The 15,576-nt window shown below is 44.7% G+C and overlaps 2 protein-coding genes across 3 annotated transcripts in view; one reads left to right on the top strand and one right to left on the bottom strand.

Moving 5' to 3' along the window:
- Positions 1-733, bottom strand: part of akt1 (v-akt murine thymoma viral oncogene homolog 1) — a 31,521-nt gene extending 30,788 nt beyond the window's left edge. The window contains exon 1 of one of the 2 annotated variants that reach the window (XM_078289390.1): positions 596-733. The gene's annotated coding sequence lies outside the window, so the exon portion shown is untranslated. Of the gene's footprint in view, positions 1-538 lie in introns of both variants that reach the window. The other variant, XM_071899322.2, reaches the window with a different exon arrangement.
- A 4,225-nt stretch (positions 734-4,958) lies between these two features.
- Positions 4,959-12,419, top strand: zbtb42 (zinc finger and BTB domain containing 42). The gene is made up of 2 exons (XM_071899656.2): positions 4,959-5,082; positions 6,431-12,419. Exon 2 carries the CDS (start codon positions 6,445-6,447, stop codon positions 8,038-8,040), a length of 1,596 nt encoding a protein of 531 aa, XP_071755757.1. The 5' UTR covers positions 4,959-5,082; positions 6,431-6,444; the 3' UTR covers positions 8,041-12,419.
- The last annotated feature ends 3,157 nt before the right edge of the window (positions 12,420-15,576 follow it).

The raw sequence follows: 15,576 nt of genomic DNA, 5'->3' as shown, positions 1-15,576 counted from the left end.
TTGTAAGTGGGTCAAAACAACACGTTTTCACATATAGGTACATTGGTAAGCTATCAACTCAGGTTAAAATTAGCTTGTCTGCCAATATGGGGCTCACACAAACAAGTAAACAAACGCTGTGGTAGTTCATAACAATGAATGGGTTGCACTCTTGTTGCACACTTCAGCTCATTGTTTTCATTTGCCTACTATGCCAAGAAGCAGAAGTAAAAATAACTTTCTCGTGGAAGTGAACCGTTTTAAGTAACATGACAGTAGATATTTTGGCCTGAGGGCTGTGTTTCAAAGTGGTCATTGTCAAAAATGAATGGTTAACATTTGAGAAGATTCACTACTGTTTATGAAAAACAACAACGCGTTAATCTACTATGGAGCGCTTATGTACCCGTGCCTTTCGTGCAAAATAACTTACACAACAAACTCAAGTCAGGAAAGTACCTCGTTTCAGGTTTGCATTTAGCGATAGAAAGGATATGGGGCCTAGTAGGGCAGCTTGGGTGAGAATAACCGCATCCCATGTAGTACAATGGGGACCTACCCAGTCTAGCTGTCGACCTCTTGTAGTTAACCATGCGAAGGAAACGCGGGCATTTACCTGGACAGGAATTCAACAATGTGTCCGTTTCATTATAGTAAGCTGTTTCGGCGATTTATTTAGTTGATAAGTCCTTCAACAATCTGGACAAAAGTGCTCTCATTTACTCCGTTTCTCTTGCCTTTCTTCCACTACACCTCCCAAACGCGCTGTCTGCAATGCCTCTGTGGCAAACTGTTCTCCCGGGTCCTAGCGCCGACTCGGCTAAGATTCACGGTAGGCGTAGGCTGTCGTCGCCCCATTGAAAAATCCCTATAATATCCCTATAATGTTCCTATAGGGATTTAAAGTGTGTCTGTGGTGTTCAGTAGAGTTTATAGTGGCTTTATTGTACTTTATGATGTTTTCATTATCTCATGTGGCAGTGGTTCCCAAAGTGGGGTCCAGGGACCACTGGGGTCCTTGAAGGGGTTCCAGGGGGGTCCCCAGTTAAATGGGGAATAGTTTGATATCACTGTTATTTCCTCCATTAGAACAAGCACAGCGAGAGAATGTACAAGAATGACTATTTTGATTTGACTATTTTGGTTTCACTTTCTCCACTGGTACCTCGCCACCTACAGTATAGACAGTAATGTAAAGTCATATCCAACAAGAAAATCTTCTGAAATGGCGTTACTTGGGGCAAAGTTTTATCAAATGGGGGGGGGGGGGGGGGGGGGACTGGGTCTAAAGTGTATCTATTTGGGGGTCCTTGACGTGAAAAAGTTAGGGAACCTCTGTCCTATGGTATCACAATAAAATCCCCATAATGTTCCTATAGGCAGTTATGCTGTGATATTTGTAAAGTATCCTTTTAAAATTTGTCATAGATTACTATTATTCTATAGTAAGAAAGATACCCTATTAATGTCTTTTTATCTGTAAGCATAAAATAGACTGTTGTATCAGATTACTTAATGTAAATCAGCCATTTTGGTACAAGTGTGACATATTACAAACACGTATCACATAAAAATACAAGAATACAAACAGAATATTGTTTGGACATTTTCAGTGAGAAGTTGTGTAAGAAATGATAAATAGTATTACAAGGACAGGATAGCGGGGGCAGCTGCCAGTGCTCTCTTCTTGATGAAAAACGTATTGACCTCTGCCCTCTGCCTCGCAGCCTCTTCTCTTGCCATTTCCCCTCTTTGTCACTTGCGCTGTAATGTGTTCCTCACTGCTACTATGCTTCAACCTTGCCAAGCTGTTCCTGTCATACAAACAGGGCTGACCGAGGGTATCCCATAACTACTGTTGTTGTTTTTCAGCGGTGCCCTCCTCCTCCTCCTCCTCCATACCTCCTCCTCCTCCTCCTCCTGCTCGGCTGTCTCTGGCCCGGTGATGAGTGTGTCTAGTCTGTTGTGTTGTTGATGTGTCCTGCGGGTTCAAAGCCACAATAGTGAGAGCGCAGTCTGCTTCAGAGTTCTTCCATTCAGTTTGTCAGCTCACCACTGGCTAAAATGATATAATGTCTTTCCTGTCAAAGATCCATCTGATCTCTTTTCTTGTCTTCTTGCATTATCTGTCTAGAATATAACAGGCGGAGGGCAGAACTTAATTATCTGAGATGGACTATTGATTTCAATATTAGTTGGAAAGTCTGCAGTGGGTTACAGGAGAATAGACGATACGTGGTAGAGACAATTAGACACAGAATGGCGGGGTGGGGGGTGGGGGGAGGCTAACAAGGAGGGGGATGGGGCAGCTTTACCAATGCAGCATCTCCAGGAGCCTAGAGTGCAATGTTATTAGCACAGTTTCATTATTGTCTGGGATATAATCCACCTGTTATGCAGCTATACCCACAGCACCAAAAAAGTTCAGGACAAAAACACATCACAGACCAGGGACATTTTTTATTTGAAAAAAAAAACAAAGAAGCCACCATTTTTCAATAATTCTCTTTACTGAATTCCTGAGGTTTATGGAAAACAACTTTTCAAGATAAGGAGAAAATATCTGTTTTTGCAGGTGTTTACTGATGACTTGTACCTCCTGTACCATGAGGCTGATAAATCTCGGTAAAACGGCAAAACGAAAAACCAACAACTGTTGTACCTGATTAATCAAGTTAATCTTGTTGAAGAACTTCCAATAACCACAAGACCAAAAGCTCCAGAAGGCATTAAAAGCATCCTCAGACAGTCAGCTCAGTGCTGGCCGTCCCTGTGATGAGACCACTGGTCCAGTGGGAAGAGAGATGTGGTTCGACTGTGGCTGGCTGGTTGGCTGGCTGGCTGGCTGGCTGGCTGGCTGGCTGGCTGGCTGGCTGGCTGGCTGGCTGGCTGGCTGGTCAGGCTACACTGGAATGCGGGGCCTTTTGTTTGTCTGAGAGAGGAGTGGGTCAGGGGGAGAATGCCATTGATGATTGCAGAGAGGAAGAATGAACCTCCAGGAAGTGTTCTCTCTCTCTCGCGCCCCCTCCCCACTACCCCCACTCTCATTCTCTCTCCCTCCCTCCCTCCCTCTCTCTCGCTCTCTCTCTCTATCTTTTTTCTTGTGTGTGAGAACCTTCACCGGGCTGAGCCTCTCTCTCTGAGGCCACGGTCCCCGGGCACAACCACTGCTTTGTCTTGCCCTGTGAACACACACCCCTCCTCTACTGGGCGCCTGCGCTTGCCAGGCCAGGGAAACACAGGGCCACTGGTCCAATTCTTATCCACATAGCTCGCTCCTGCATGGATTGTGTGTGTGTGTGTGTGTGTGTGTGTGCTGAATGGCAAATTGTTTTTTCATATGGCACACACACACACACACACACACACACCAGAAGCTTCCGCATCCAAACATTTTGTTTGCTGGTGTTTTGCGATGAGTATGCAGTCATCCATCATTCTGAGGCCCTTCATAAGTTACTTGTTCAAGAAACCATTAATCTACTAGCGTCCAATTAAGCTGTTAGAACAAGCGAAGGGAAATAACTTATTTTATTTAGAGGAGAGAACGCAAAGGCAGAGGCAAGTTGTTGCTTATGATCATCTGGACACGGGTCGAGACAGACATCCACCCTGCGTAATGGTAACAGCCAGACTAAAAATGGAATAAAGCAGTAAGTGGATAAGAATCCCAGCCAGTGGCCCCTTCCGACCAGTGGCTGCCGTCTCCCGTCACATTGCTCATTCCCCTCTGTGTCAGGGGGCTGTGAGGAGCTGCAAATGGCCCTTTCAAAACACACGACAGCTGGAACACAGGGCAAAGGTGACTGAGGCAGTTGGGGGAGCACAGGGAGGGACAGGAGGGGAGGGGTGGGGGGGGGGCATAAGATGAGCAGCTGCAACCTCAAGCCCCTGTTTCTCCGCTGTGCCGCCATCTCAAGCTTCAACAATTACAGAACACACACACATTCCCTCTATTGGCCTATTTTGAGGATCTGAAGGGAGATGTTTATGACATTGTGCCAAATTCAGTTAGTTAAACACATTTGTGACATCTTTTTTTTTTCTTTTAAAGGCTTTGTCTTTGGAAATCAACATCATTCCCTATCTAATGGGCCATAGAGACAATCGAAACTATATAACAGCCCCAGGGATGGATGTGCTCTGGAGAAACAAAGGCACTGGGTGATTTGGTGCCAGGAAATTCCACCTCCCAAAGCAGGATTAGAGAGAGCAGTTCTTATAAGTTGCCAATAACCCACACACCCACTAAGAAATCAGAATGCACAATGTATTTTGCTTGAATCAGTCTAGATACCTGTAGAGACACAAATCCCTCATCAGTGAGAAATACTGTTAGGCAAACTAAGGTGTGTCTTATCCATAGCAGATGTAAAACGATAGACAATTCTAGGAACACTGTAAAAGGTAATTTACCTTTTGGATTTGGATAGTAGAGTAATAAAATCTCATTATCTTGAAACATTTCCTCTAAGCATACTAGGGAAAGAGCAAAGAGGAAATTACATCCTCTCCATATATCAACACATTTAAATCTCGTAGTTTGTATCAGTATAATGGATAGTAAAGATCAAGCAAAAATAGCCAGAAATGTATTGAAAGCCATATTTAAAAAAAAAATCCAATCGGGGGGCAATGTTTCCCTAAGACTTGTGCGTTTGGTGCCCTATGTCTAATAATTAATATCTTCTCAGTCATCAATAATCGCTCCACGTATCCCCATATATTTAGTCGATATAAGCGAGTTTAAAAGTTTTGCCACCAACACTTTGCCACACCTCAGTATTTTGTGAACAGACGCCCCTATTCAGGACAGGTGTTTTAATAAGGCATCCAATGGACGGTTCCCAATGTACTCTGCTACTTGCTGCCACTGTGTGAATTCACGGAGTAGTACAGAACTTATTGTGGCCGGCGTTATCGCGAGACTTGTGCCATTATCAACCTGCTTGACACACAGCAGCGCTGAGTGCAGCCTGCCTTGCCAGGGTCGGACTGAAGCTCAAGAAACGACAAGGAGAAGCGAACATCTGGCCGCACATCATGAAAGGACGTCGGAGCGTGTAGGAAAAAAACACACGACGAACCGCGGGGGAAATACATGTAAGTGTTGTGTTTTTTGTCTATAGAAACGGAGAAAGCGAAAGTTAAGAGTGTCCCCTCGCCGCTTCGTTCAGCGCAGTTGGCTTTGCTGTGAGTTCCTCTGCTGTTTAAAAGGCTCCCAGCAATGCGTTTCCCAACACGGACATGGAGCTCGTTTTACTGCGCCCTTGGCCCCCCTGTCTCCTGCTTGCACTTTTCCCTTTCCTTTAAAATAACCTAACTACTGCGCGCAAAATTATACTACTGCACACTGGGCATCAAACATCAAACTTATCCAGAATCATTGCAGTTTTATTTATTTATTTATTTATTTAATCCCGGCTTTTACTAATTAGAATGGACCTCTTTAAACAAATATCTCTCTGTTGTGCGTGTCTGTCTGATCAGTGCGTAAAGGGCCACAAGGCGTCTTATTCTCATCGGCGGTTTATCGGGTGCAGTTTTGCTTTGGCCTCCCAGAATAAATCAGCCGATAAAAAGTTGAATATGCCGTGTAATCTTGTGACACTTATAAATCTACTCGTATAATAAGTTGTGTGTCTTTTTTGGACTGCCTGGCTCGGAGTTAACATATGGCATAAAGAGGAGCACAGCTGGAGGTAGCGTTTCCATTGCGGTGATGTCAGAGCAGCTGACTCCACAGCTTGCAGTGTAATTAGCAAACAGAGCACCAGTTTACTCACTCTCCTCTGCTCTTAGTGTTTTTTTTTTTTTGTGTGTTTTTTTTTTGTACGTTAGCCTTCCCCGATGGGCGAGTGGTATCATTCACAGCCCCGCTTGATTGTTCTGTAAACACCGTCGTTTTTGTGTGCGTGTGGAAACGCCGGTGCGTCAGTTTTCGCATTTTCCACGGGAAGCGCAAAAAGTAGGCTGACTACTACTAACCGGAATACTTTTGATAATTGGAGAAGCATCCGTTTACATCGTGATTCAAGGGTGGATGAGCGCAGCAAAGCGTATCCTGCACCACTGGGACGAGAGTAGAATTTAGGTTTGTTGTCTAGTTGGATAAAGTTATTGATTAAACCCTTTGGGTAATACTGAAATCCTGCTCAATTGCTGCCTCCTAAATAACTTCTAATTCTGTTTGAAATTGGGAATGATTTTATTCACTTTCACATTTCGCATTTGTAAACACGAGAGGTTTAATGTATGGTAAATGTATTTGTTGCCACTTTTAAACAATTTGCGACAAGGGAACGATTAGCTGAAGTTGTTCCCCACATTCTCTCTGGGTTTGGTTACTTCGTATTTGCCTCTGAACGCCTATGCGTCGCTTACTCCGCGGCGCCCTCTAAATGGCTGCATTTCGTTTATTCAGTATCCTGTTTTTCCTGTTTTTCATCAGGTTATGAAGGAAGAATGGAGTTCCCAGACCATAGCCGCCAGTTGCTGCAGTGTCTGAGTCAGCAGCGTCACCAAGGTTTCCTCTGTGACTGCACTGTTCTTGTCGGGGAGGCTCGATTCAAAGCGCACAGAGCCGTGCTGGCCTCCTGCAGCATGTACTTCCATCTCTTCTACAGGGACCAGCTAGACAAAAGGGACGTTGTGCATCTCAACAGTGACATTGTGACAGCCCCGGCTTTCAGTCTGCTCCTTGAATTTATGTATGAGGGGAAGTTGGAATTCAGCACTCTGCCGGTGGAGGATGTCCTGGCAGCGGCCAGTTACCTCCACATGTATGATATAGTGAAAGTGTGTAAAGGCAAGCTTAAAGATAAGGAACTTTGCCCCCTGGATGAAAAGACGGGCGAGGGTCTAGGACTGGGCTGTCTGGACAGGGAGAATTCCTCAGATGGCGAGCTGCACAGTAAGCAGCTCGGCCGGCGACAGCCCCAGACGCAGGCTCCGGGGCTCCACAGGGCCCCCCCGGCAGAAGAGTTTGACATGGACAACAGCGAAGTCAGGCTGGCTGTCACAGATTGTGATAGGTCTGCGCAGAGCAGGCAGAAGGCAAACGGTCACTCTGGCAGGTCCCCGGACCTTGTAGGTGTCAATTATGTGTCAGCAGAGGCCGAGCCCTGCGTCCAAACAGCTGGAAAAACAAAAGCTGATGTCAGTAGTTCCACCGTATCGCTGTCCCAGAGGTCCCGGGCTTCAGATGACATGGACTGTGCACTGGATTTGTCTTTCAAGCCTCTGTCTAGCAGAGATCCCTTACACCCCTCCTACGTCTCGGGACAGCTGGCCCTCGACAGCCAGCAGCAGGGCACTGAGCCACTTGTTAAAGACGAACACGACTTGCTGTCAGAGCAGGAGGACAGTGAGCCGATGAGCCCGGAGAGCCAGCGCTTTGGGAATAGTGCCAGGAGCTCAGTGGTGACAGGGTTCGCTGCCCTCTTCCCAGGCAACAACGGCTCCACAGCCGCCCTGCTCTCCCAGGAGGAGGACCTGATGGAGGAGGAGGGGGAGGCCTGCAGGGGGAGGGAGGGCGCCCCAGGCAGGGAGGGCGAAGAGAGGAGGGGTAGGCTGCTGGGGGACAGCGAGGAGGAGGAGGAGGACGACTTGGCCTCCTCAGACATCTCCACCTCCAGCGGGGTGCTCCTGCCCCCGGGGCAACAGGTGTGTGTGTGCCCCCTCTGCAGCAAAGTCTTCCCCAGCCCCCACGTGCTGCAACTGCACCTCAGCTCGCACTTCCGCGAGAAGGACGGCGCGCGCTCCAAGCTGTCGCCCGACGGCTCGGTTCCCACCTGCTCGCAGTGCGGCAAGACCTTCTCCTGCATGTACACCCTTAAGCGGCACGAGCGCACGCACTCGGGCGAGAAGCCATACACCTGCGGCCAGTGCGGCAAGAGCTTCCAGTACTCCCATAACTTGAGTCGGCACGCTGTGGTTCACACGCGGGAGAAACCTCACGCTTGCAAGTGGTGCGAGCGCCGCTTCACCCAGTCTGGGGACCTCTACCGCCACATCCGAAAGTTTCACTGTGGCCTTGTCAAGACTCTCGCCATTGGATAAAACACACCTCTCACCAGTGCCATGACATAAGACACAGTTTGTCTTTTCATATACTGAGTACTACTACTGAACAGTTTTCCCGTTAGTATACACACGTTGACAGTTTGTTGGAGACAAATCCTTTTGGAATTCTACCCCATGTGGCATTTCTCAAGTTAAAGATGTAGCAACTTAAAAACTGGAAGTGTTTTCTGTGCTGAGCTATGTCAGAGGCATACCTGATGGTCAGAGGCAGACAGTTGAAGGTGCACAGGCTGTAAGACTAACATGGGTGCTGTGAAACTCCAGCTGGATCTGTGTCGAAGGTGTCGAACAAATCAGATGATGCACTTGTTTATTTCTGTCTTGTTAGTGTCAATCTGTTGAGTTTAGTGAGGAGTATATTTGCTGAAAGAAAGGCTTCCTTTGTTCATACCTTATGGGCAAATGGATGATAGTTAATGCTAACGTATGTTAATACAATCGTCTGAGTGAATGAGACTTTATTTGTGCACATGGGAGAACAGAACCGTCCGTGAGTAGCAATATATGATTTTTTTAACTCCTACATTATTTATTTTGAGATTTGTGTAGTCCTTAACAAGTAAACTATCATAAGGCAGCAAAATTAATGAAGTTTGACTACTGGAAGTAAGATTTTTTTGTTTCTTTCTTGGAAGTAGAATTTTGTTTTGGTTGAAATGAAGTTGGTTACAGTTTTATGATCTTCAGAATGGAAGGCAAACAGACCATCATACGTTAATTTTCACCATGAATCACCAACATTTTTATTTTTTTTTTTGCCTCAGCCAGTTACCTGATCTTTTGTTGCTAATCCAAGTGAGCACATATCGAAGGAATGGCCTTCTAATTACAACTTTAAAGAAGCTGTATAATCAGAGGGACGATGGAGAGTAGTTATTATGAAGATAAAAGATAGCTACAGCTAATGCCTGTAACATTGGTGCCTACTGAAATTCTTAACACTTCACCTAGTGTACTTAAGCAAGAATAGGATTCATTGCCATGCCTTCTTGTCAAATTCAGCAAGTCTTTGGGCCTTTTTTAAAAAATCTCTCTTTGCAAAGTGTCCAAATACCAGGTGGTAACAAAGGTAGTTGTCTGCACTGGAATGTCAATTGATCCATGAGTGTCCTTAATTAAATAATTTACGAGAATGTAATAAATGTATGTAAATCAAGCTCTTGTCAATTAAATGTTTATTGACTCCTTCTGATTGAAAGCAAATAGTTCCCAGTAAATTACCTTGTTATTTCCTGGTATGGCAGCAGTATAAAAGAGAGGTGAATTGACAAAGTGTTTAGGGCATGCCCTTGGCAGGCAGGGAGGGGCAGAGGGAGAGAGGTGCCTCAGTTATTATGGATGGGTTACTGTAGACGTCTATTGGTAGCACTGTTTGTTCATCAAAGCTCTGCTTCGTTGCCCGCAGCTGAATCTGAGTTTGTCTTTCTTTCTTTGAATTAACTTTTTTTTTCGTATTATCATATCTTCTTATTGTCTGTGTGTAAGATACTACTGATGAAGTTGGAGCTTGAGCCTTTTGGTGGCTCTTGGAAGGATCTTTGGGCAAAATGTTTTGCTTCAGAGCAGTGAAATGGATTTCTTCTCTGTCGGCGTTCACTTAGATGCGATATGGATTCTTACCAGGGGAGTAGCACTAAAAGCTCATGATATTTGTTTAATCTGTCCTGAGAAGACTTGATCACAATTATTTATTAGTTTGACTTGGTTCAGGGTTTACTATAGGTGTGATCTTATTTCTATAAGCTTGAAAGACATCACGTCTTGCCTGGCTATCTTGGTACTCTTTCACTGGTATTGGGGCTGTCTGTTCATTTTTCGCTGTGCAAATCGAGTTACTGTAATTGTATTTTAATATACCACATAGAAACCTCTGCGGAGTATTCAAGATTTGTCACATGGAACATAGAGAAGCACTTGTTTTTAGCATGCATATAGTTTCAACACTATTGTCTAGGCTGCTATTTCTTACTATTTGTATATTTAATGTAAATATATATTCTATTTATCAAACTGTTTGTTTTCCGTGTTAGATCACACGTAAGGTTGAGAAAGCCAGGTGTCTTATTAAGGCTGCAGTCTCTTCGCTCAGAGTGTCATGTCTTCCCCAGAGAGTTTTGGTTCCTCTTCCATATTCAAAGCTTGATTGGACTCCGCCTCGCTACAAATCAGAACTGTTAATACCGCTACGACTGCTGTTCTGCCAGAGGGAACAGTTGTTCACAAGCACAGCCACACTGATACGGCACAGGCTACCTATAGAAACCAGACAATACCGCCATTGTTCCCCCAAGTCCCAGGTAGTTCTCAAGGGATCATTGTGTATCTCTCTCCTAGCTGTGGGGAGAAAAGGCACCGCGAGTCTCTCTTTGCACTTTTCTGTATTGAATGGAGCCATTGGAATGCGAGAAATGTATTTAGCGAAGGGAGACCAGGGAGACTGTAAACAGGTGTATTGTCTGGAGGCATCAAAGAGCAGCCCCCTATCCCAGCATGCAATAGATAAGTGCTTCATTGTTCTTCCACATGGAGGAGATACAACGGTGATTTGATTGCACATCTATCAAGGGAATATCTGAATTGATCAGAGTGTTGCTTTCCAAGTGTCTTCACGGCTAGATTTTGAAAAAACAAAAAACAAACTTAAGTTGGAGAATATTTGTGGCAACCCTGACTTGTGGGAAAACTTTGTAACAATGGAAGTCAGATGTAGGTGTTGACTACCTGTCCATTTCAGCATAATCCCCTTTAATGATTTTTTTTTTTTTAAGTCTTTCTCATTAATCACCAAGACTCCTTTCACGACATACAAATGAATTAACATGTGATTCATAGGTGTTTTCATGTCTTAGCGTTTGGAATGAGTCGTCTGTCAAGAAGGAACCGAACCATTTCTCTCAAAAAATTGCATGCAATCTGTTTCATTCTGTTCCCTAACCTGTAGTCGGCATTAGAGCGGTTTGGATGGGGGTTTGCAATGTAATCTTATGAGAAATGATTCGGTTTCTCCGTTCACTTGCACAAACATTCTTGTTGCAGCACTGGCATCAACCCTTTGCAGATGCCCAGAGAATTTAATCACTTTGGTTAGTCGTCTTTTAAAAAAAGTCCACCGTTTCTATCATGAAATAGTCAGTGTTTCATGAAATGTGAGTTTTTTCAGATACATAGATGTTGTGTAGTGTTGATAGCCTATGATATTTCAATCAGAACACACAGGAATGTAGATTTTGTCACTTAACCGTTGTCTCCGTTTTTTTAAAAAAAAGGAACATTTCTTATGTGGTGCAGTTGAATTGATTATTCTCTAATGTACATGTGTACAGAGGTAGAAACTAACGATATGTAAAGAATTGTTTCTGTTTATTGTTTCCAGTCTTTATTTATACCTCCAGGATGATCACAGAATGTGCCTTGTAGACACACTAATAGGTGTTGCATCTGGAGAAGCCCTTTTTCTATTACTGTACATTTGCCCTCGACTGCGGCGGCAACGCTCACGTCGCCTCAACAGTGGCCCAGTGAAGTGGAAACACAACTATTCACAACTATTGTTCCTATTTTTTTCTGTCATATCAAAAATATCAGCTCAGTCAAAACGAAAAATTTGAAGTCTGTTTATTTTTGCTGCTTTGGGAGATTACATTGAGGTTTGGAGATTTATTTGACCATTATGTTTATGTTAATAAATCTGTTTTGGACATGTTAAACTGAAAGACAAGCATTTTTGTGTTTGGCTTTTATTAGCCAATACTGTTGGGAACGTACAAAGTCTGTTCCTCAGTTAATGTCACTGTTGAATGTGAAACACTGAGATTTTGATTGATGACTTAAATGGAAACAGCGCTACTCTTGATTGGGGGCTGTTTGCCTAACTCATGCTGTATGATCTTTAAGTCTAAAAATGACTGTAGGGTTACACTGATACTGGAATTTTGTCCTCTGCAGGTTACAACTGTGAAATTGTGTATAATCATGAGAAATATTTATTATTGCATTGCTTCTTGTGCAACATTTGACTGTCTCAATTTTAATTTGGTAAAAAAAAAAAAAAGCTTCTAAATGTCAACGAAAATCTTTTTAATAGAATTTGTAGAAGTGCCATTAGAATTTAATATAATTTTTTAATAAGAAAGGTATATTTTATAGTAATCAATTGCTTCAGTGTTAGTGGTGTAGAGATTAGGGGACAATCTTATGCAGAATTGACATTGCTTAGATCTTAAGTCAATTTACTTTGATCTATAATTGTATGTGCATTTTTTTTGTTTGCGCTTTTGGAGTGTGCTTGTGTGTGTGTGCTGTGGAAATGTGACAATCTTGATTTAGGTCTTTATTAAGATTATGCATAGATTAAATGGAACAACTTTCTGTGGCTGTGTGGATTTCATTCATTTTGCACTTTCACTCGGTGAATAGTTTTGTCTTTCATCATATATTTTATCTTCCGCAGACACCACACATCTAATTATCAGTAATCATCAACATGAGATGAGCCGTGACTGAATTTGCTTCTTTAAATCCAAATAACCATTGTGCAGCAGACATGGGGGAAAGTGAAGTAAAAGCAGATTCTCACACACAACCTCAGTGTTTTCAAGGAGAGCCCTCGTCTGAGCAGCAGCAGCAACAATCAGCCAGCCGGTGTGTGTGGGCAGCAATGCAATGTGTACAGAGACAACAGAATGTGATAATACTGTGGGTCTTACAGGCCCTATCCCATTGAAACCATAAACTCAGCTCAAGGACAGAGCAATTTCAGAGATGGCCTCCCATTGTTCCAGACCTGTTGCCAATACTCCACAAAGGGGATGAACCTGGGATAATAAAGTCATTTGACTTTGTTGTGTAATTATTAAAACTAAAACTACAGCATGAATATATCTCACACAACAAGCCTCAAACTCATCTACATATACTGTATATGTAAGCAAACAAACAAATACCAAATATGTGTGTCTAATTGGGGGACTTCATGCCAATTCACTGGTCATTTTCTATAGAGAGAACTTTTAATTATTCCCCCGCTGCACAACTAAAGAAATCCAGCTGCTCTGCTATGTGATCCCAATAGGGATGGGCTCGGGTTCCCACCACCCTCCCCCAATCCCAGCACACCCGTTCTGGGAACCCCATATAGACAAGGGCCGCATCCAACCGACCCTGCCCCCATCCATCCTACCTCCACCCCCTCGGCCCCCAAACCACGGCCCCAAACCTCGGCCTCATCCCACCGCTCTATTGTGTGCGTGGGTAGTAGCTCAGCCGGTCTATTGTCTGGCCCGGCTCCCCAGCACGTACTTTATGCACAAACAGACGACACGGCGGCGCTGGCCAGGCAGCCCCGGCATAAAGAAAACAATGTCCTCCCAAGATCATTCATAAACACCCCGAACAGCCCCGGCCGGCTCGCGGTAAATAAGGGCCCTCCGCACCGCTGTGACCACCTCGCACTGTAAACAGCCCCGCAGGAGGCCTCCGAGCGCTCGCTGGCACCAACATCTCACATCTGCCCGACGGGATCCGGGGCTTTCACGCTGCCTAGTGCGAAGTGTGTGCGTTTCTTACGGACCAAAACCTCCACATGGAAAGCAGGGGCCATGTGATAGAGCTTAGCTGCAGGGTGACGAGCTGGGATATGTGCAGTGTAACTCCATGGTGTAATAAAACATTCCTCTCCGAGGCTCAAAGCCCGGCTCGTTTGGCTGCTGCTGTTGTTTTTTTAATGTGTGTGTGTGTGTGTGTGTGTATTTAGAGGTACTTGAGAGAAGTTGAGAGGAAAGTTGTAAGTGTCCACCACCTCACAAGGCCAGCGGTGGGAGACCTTGACCTCTGAAGGGACGGACTGCCAGGGACAGCTGGTGTGGCCTGTGTTTATTTATTTATTTCTTAACAAAAGACAGGTGGTCACACTTGAAAAGGGCACACAAACACAGTCACACATGCGCTGGTGTGCAGAAAACGCACACACACACAAGCATGGGTAGTTTTTTTGTCTCTTTTTCTCTCTCCATGTATATTAACACACACACACACACACGGCTATCAAGCCACTTATTTGTGTAGCCATTCTTTGGACTTCCAGATAATTCACAATCATATTGCCGCCAGGGATAAACTGTAATACAATCCAGTTATCCAGTCTGATGTAAAAAAATAAATAAATAAAAAAAAATTCTGAAGGATGAGAAGGAAGAGTCACCATTATTGCCAAGTTGTACGGTTAAATGCTCCCTGAGAATATAGTGGAGGCAAATGCCCTTGACACATTTTTTTATCCAGATTTGAAGGAGCACTTAACTTCTTGATCACAATCTACAACTTTGATCTGAATTGCATACACTGCGGTATGAATGGCTAAAAGTGCATAAATACATATCAACTAGTGCTCTCACACTGGGGTTGCCTTTTTTGGAGTGGCTCGTCCTGAGAGTGCCAAGACAGTGTGTCCTTGGTCCACTGCACAGCTGTCACTTACTCACACTCGTTGACGCATATTTATAGCAGCAGCATCACTGGGCTCGACGCTCGCAACACTCAGGCCACAGCTGGTCCCCAAAAGAATGGGTGAAAGACAAAGCCACATGCTCCCGCTGGCGGACCGCAGTTGGTCCGGTCTGGAGGGTCGCGGGTGTGCGGACCCCCTCTCCCCGTGCATGCAGCAGGGAGGAGAAGACGAGGGCCCGCGACCTTTGTCATTAGAGCGTCGGGGACGGGCGATGTGCTGAAAAACCTGGACAGCTGCACGCTCCCATTTTGAGGGTACATTAACGCATCACATCATTATGGGGTTCAGAGAGCAGAGAGGACCCCGAGCGTTGTCATCCGTCCTTCTAGTAAGCCAACAATGAATATCTCAGTCAGTGAGTGTTTCAGATGACAGACAGGCATGTGAGGCCTAAGCTCCCTCTGTAGTATATTTTACTGGGATGGCAATGGGCTGAGAGTGTGACACGCACTTCAAACGCTGTGCAACTCCTTTGAAGAGTGTATGTCTTCCTCACAACTGTACCATGTCCAGCTCTTTGAGTTCTTAAAAAACCTTATCTATAAAAAAAAAAATGTTCAGACATCTTGACGCCTTGCTTGCCAGCAGCTGTCTGTTCACTCAGCCAGAAATCAAGCGGTGCCCTCGGACACCAACTGCAGCGCTCCCCCAAGACCGGAGCCACAACTGGCCCGCTGAGCACGGGATGTGACTCAAGAGCTCAGAGGCTCATTTCCAATAAGCTCCAGGAAGCCCACTCATCCAAGCTAATATCTATAATATCAAGTCATGTGATTGATTTCTGTAAAGCCGCGCCGAGGACTTCCGCCACTGCGAACAATTACTCACAGCGCACAATACATGACCCTGAAGCCAGGCATCATCGGGGATGAGCTGGAGCCAAGAGAAAGTGATGACTACAACTCAAGGTCATGTCCAGTAGGCATAATTGTAGCCAGACGGACTGCAGCAAAGGCCTGGTTCTCTACAGCCTCTAGTTATGCTTATGCTTGTTTAAATCCAAAAAT

This window comes from Centroberyx gerrardi, chromosome 17 (genome assembly GCF_048128805.1).
Source record: "Centroberyx gerrardi isolate f3 chromosome 17, fCenGer3.hap1.cur.20231027, whole genome shotgun sequence".
In the NCBI taxonomy this organism is placed as follows: Eukaryota; Metazoa; Chordata; class Actinopteri; order Beryciformes; family Berycidae; genus Centroberyx; species Centroberyx gerrardi.
Note: the sequence above shows the minus strand (reverse complement) of the source record. Positions and strands in the feature narration are given on the sequence as shown.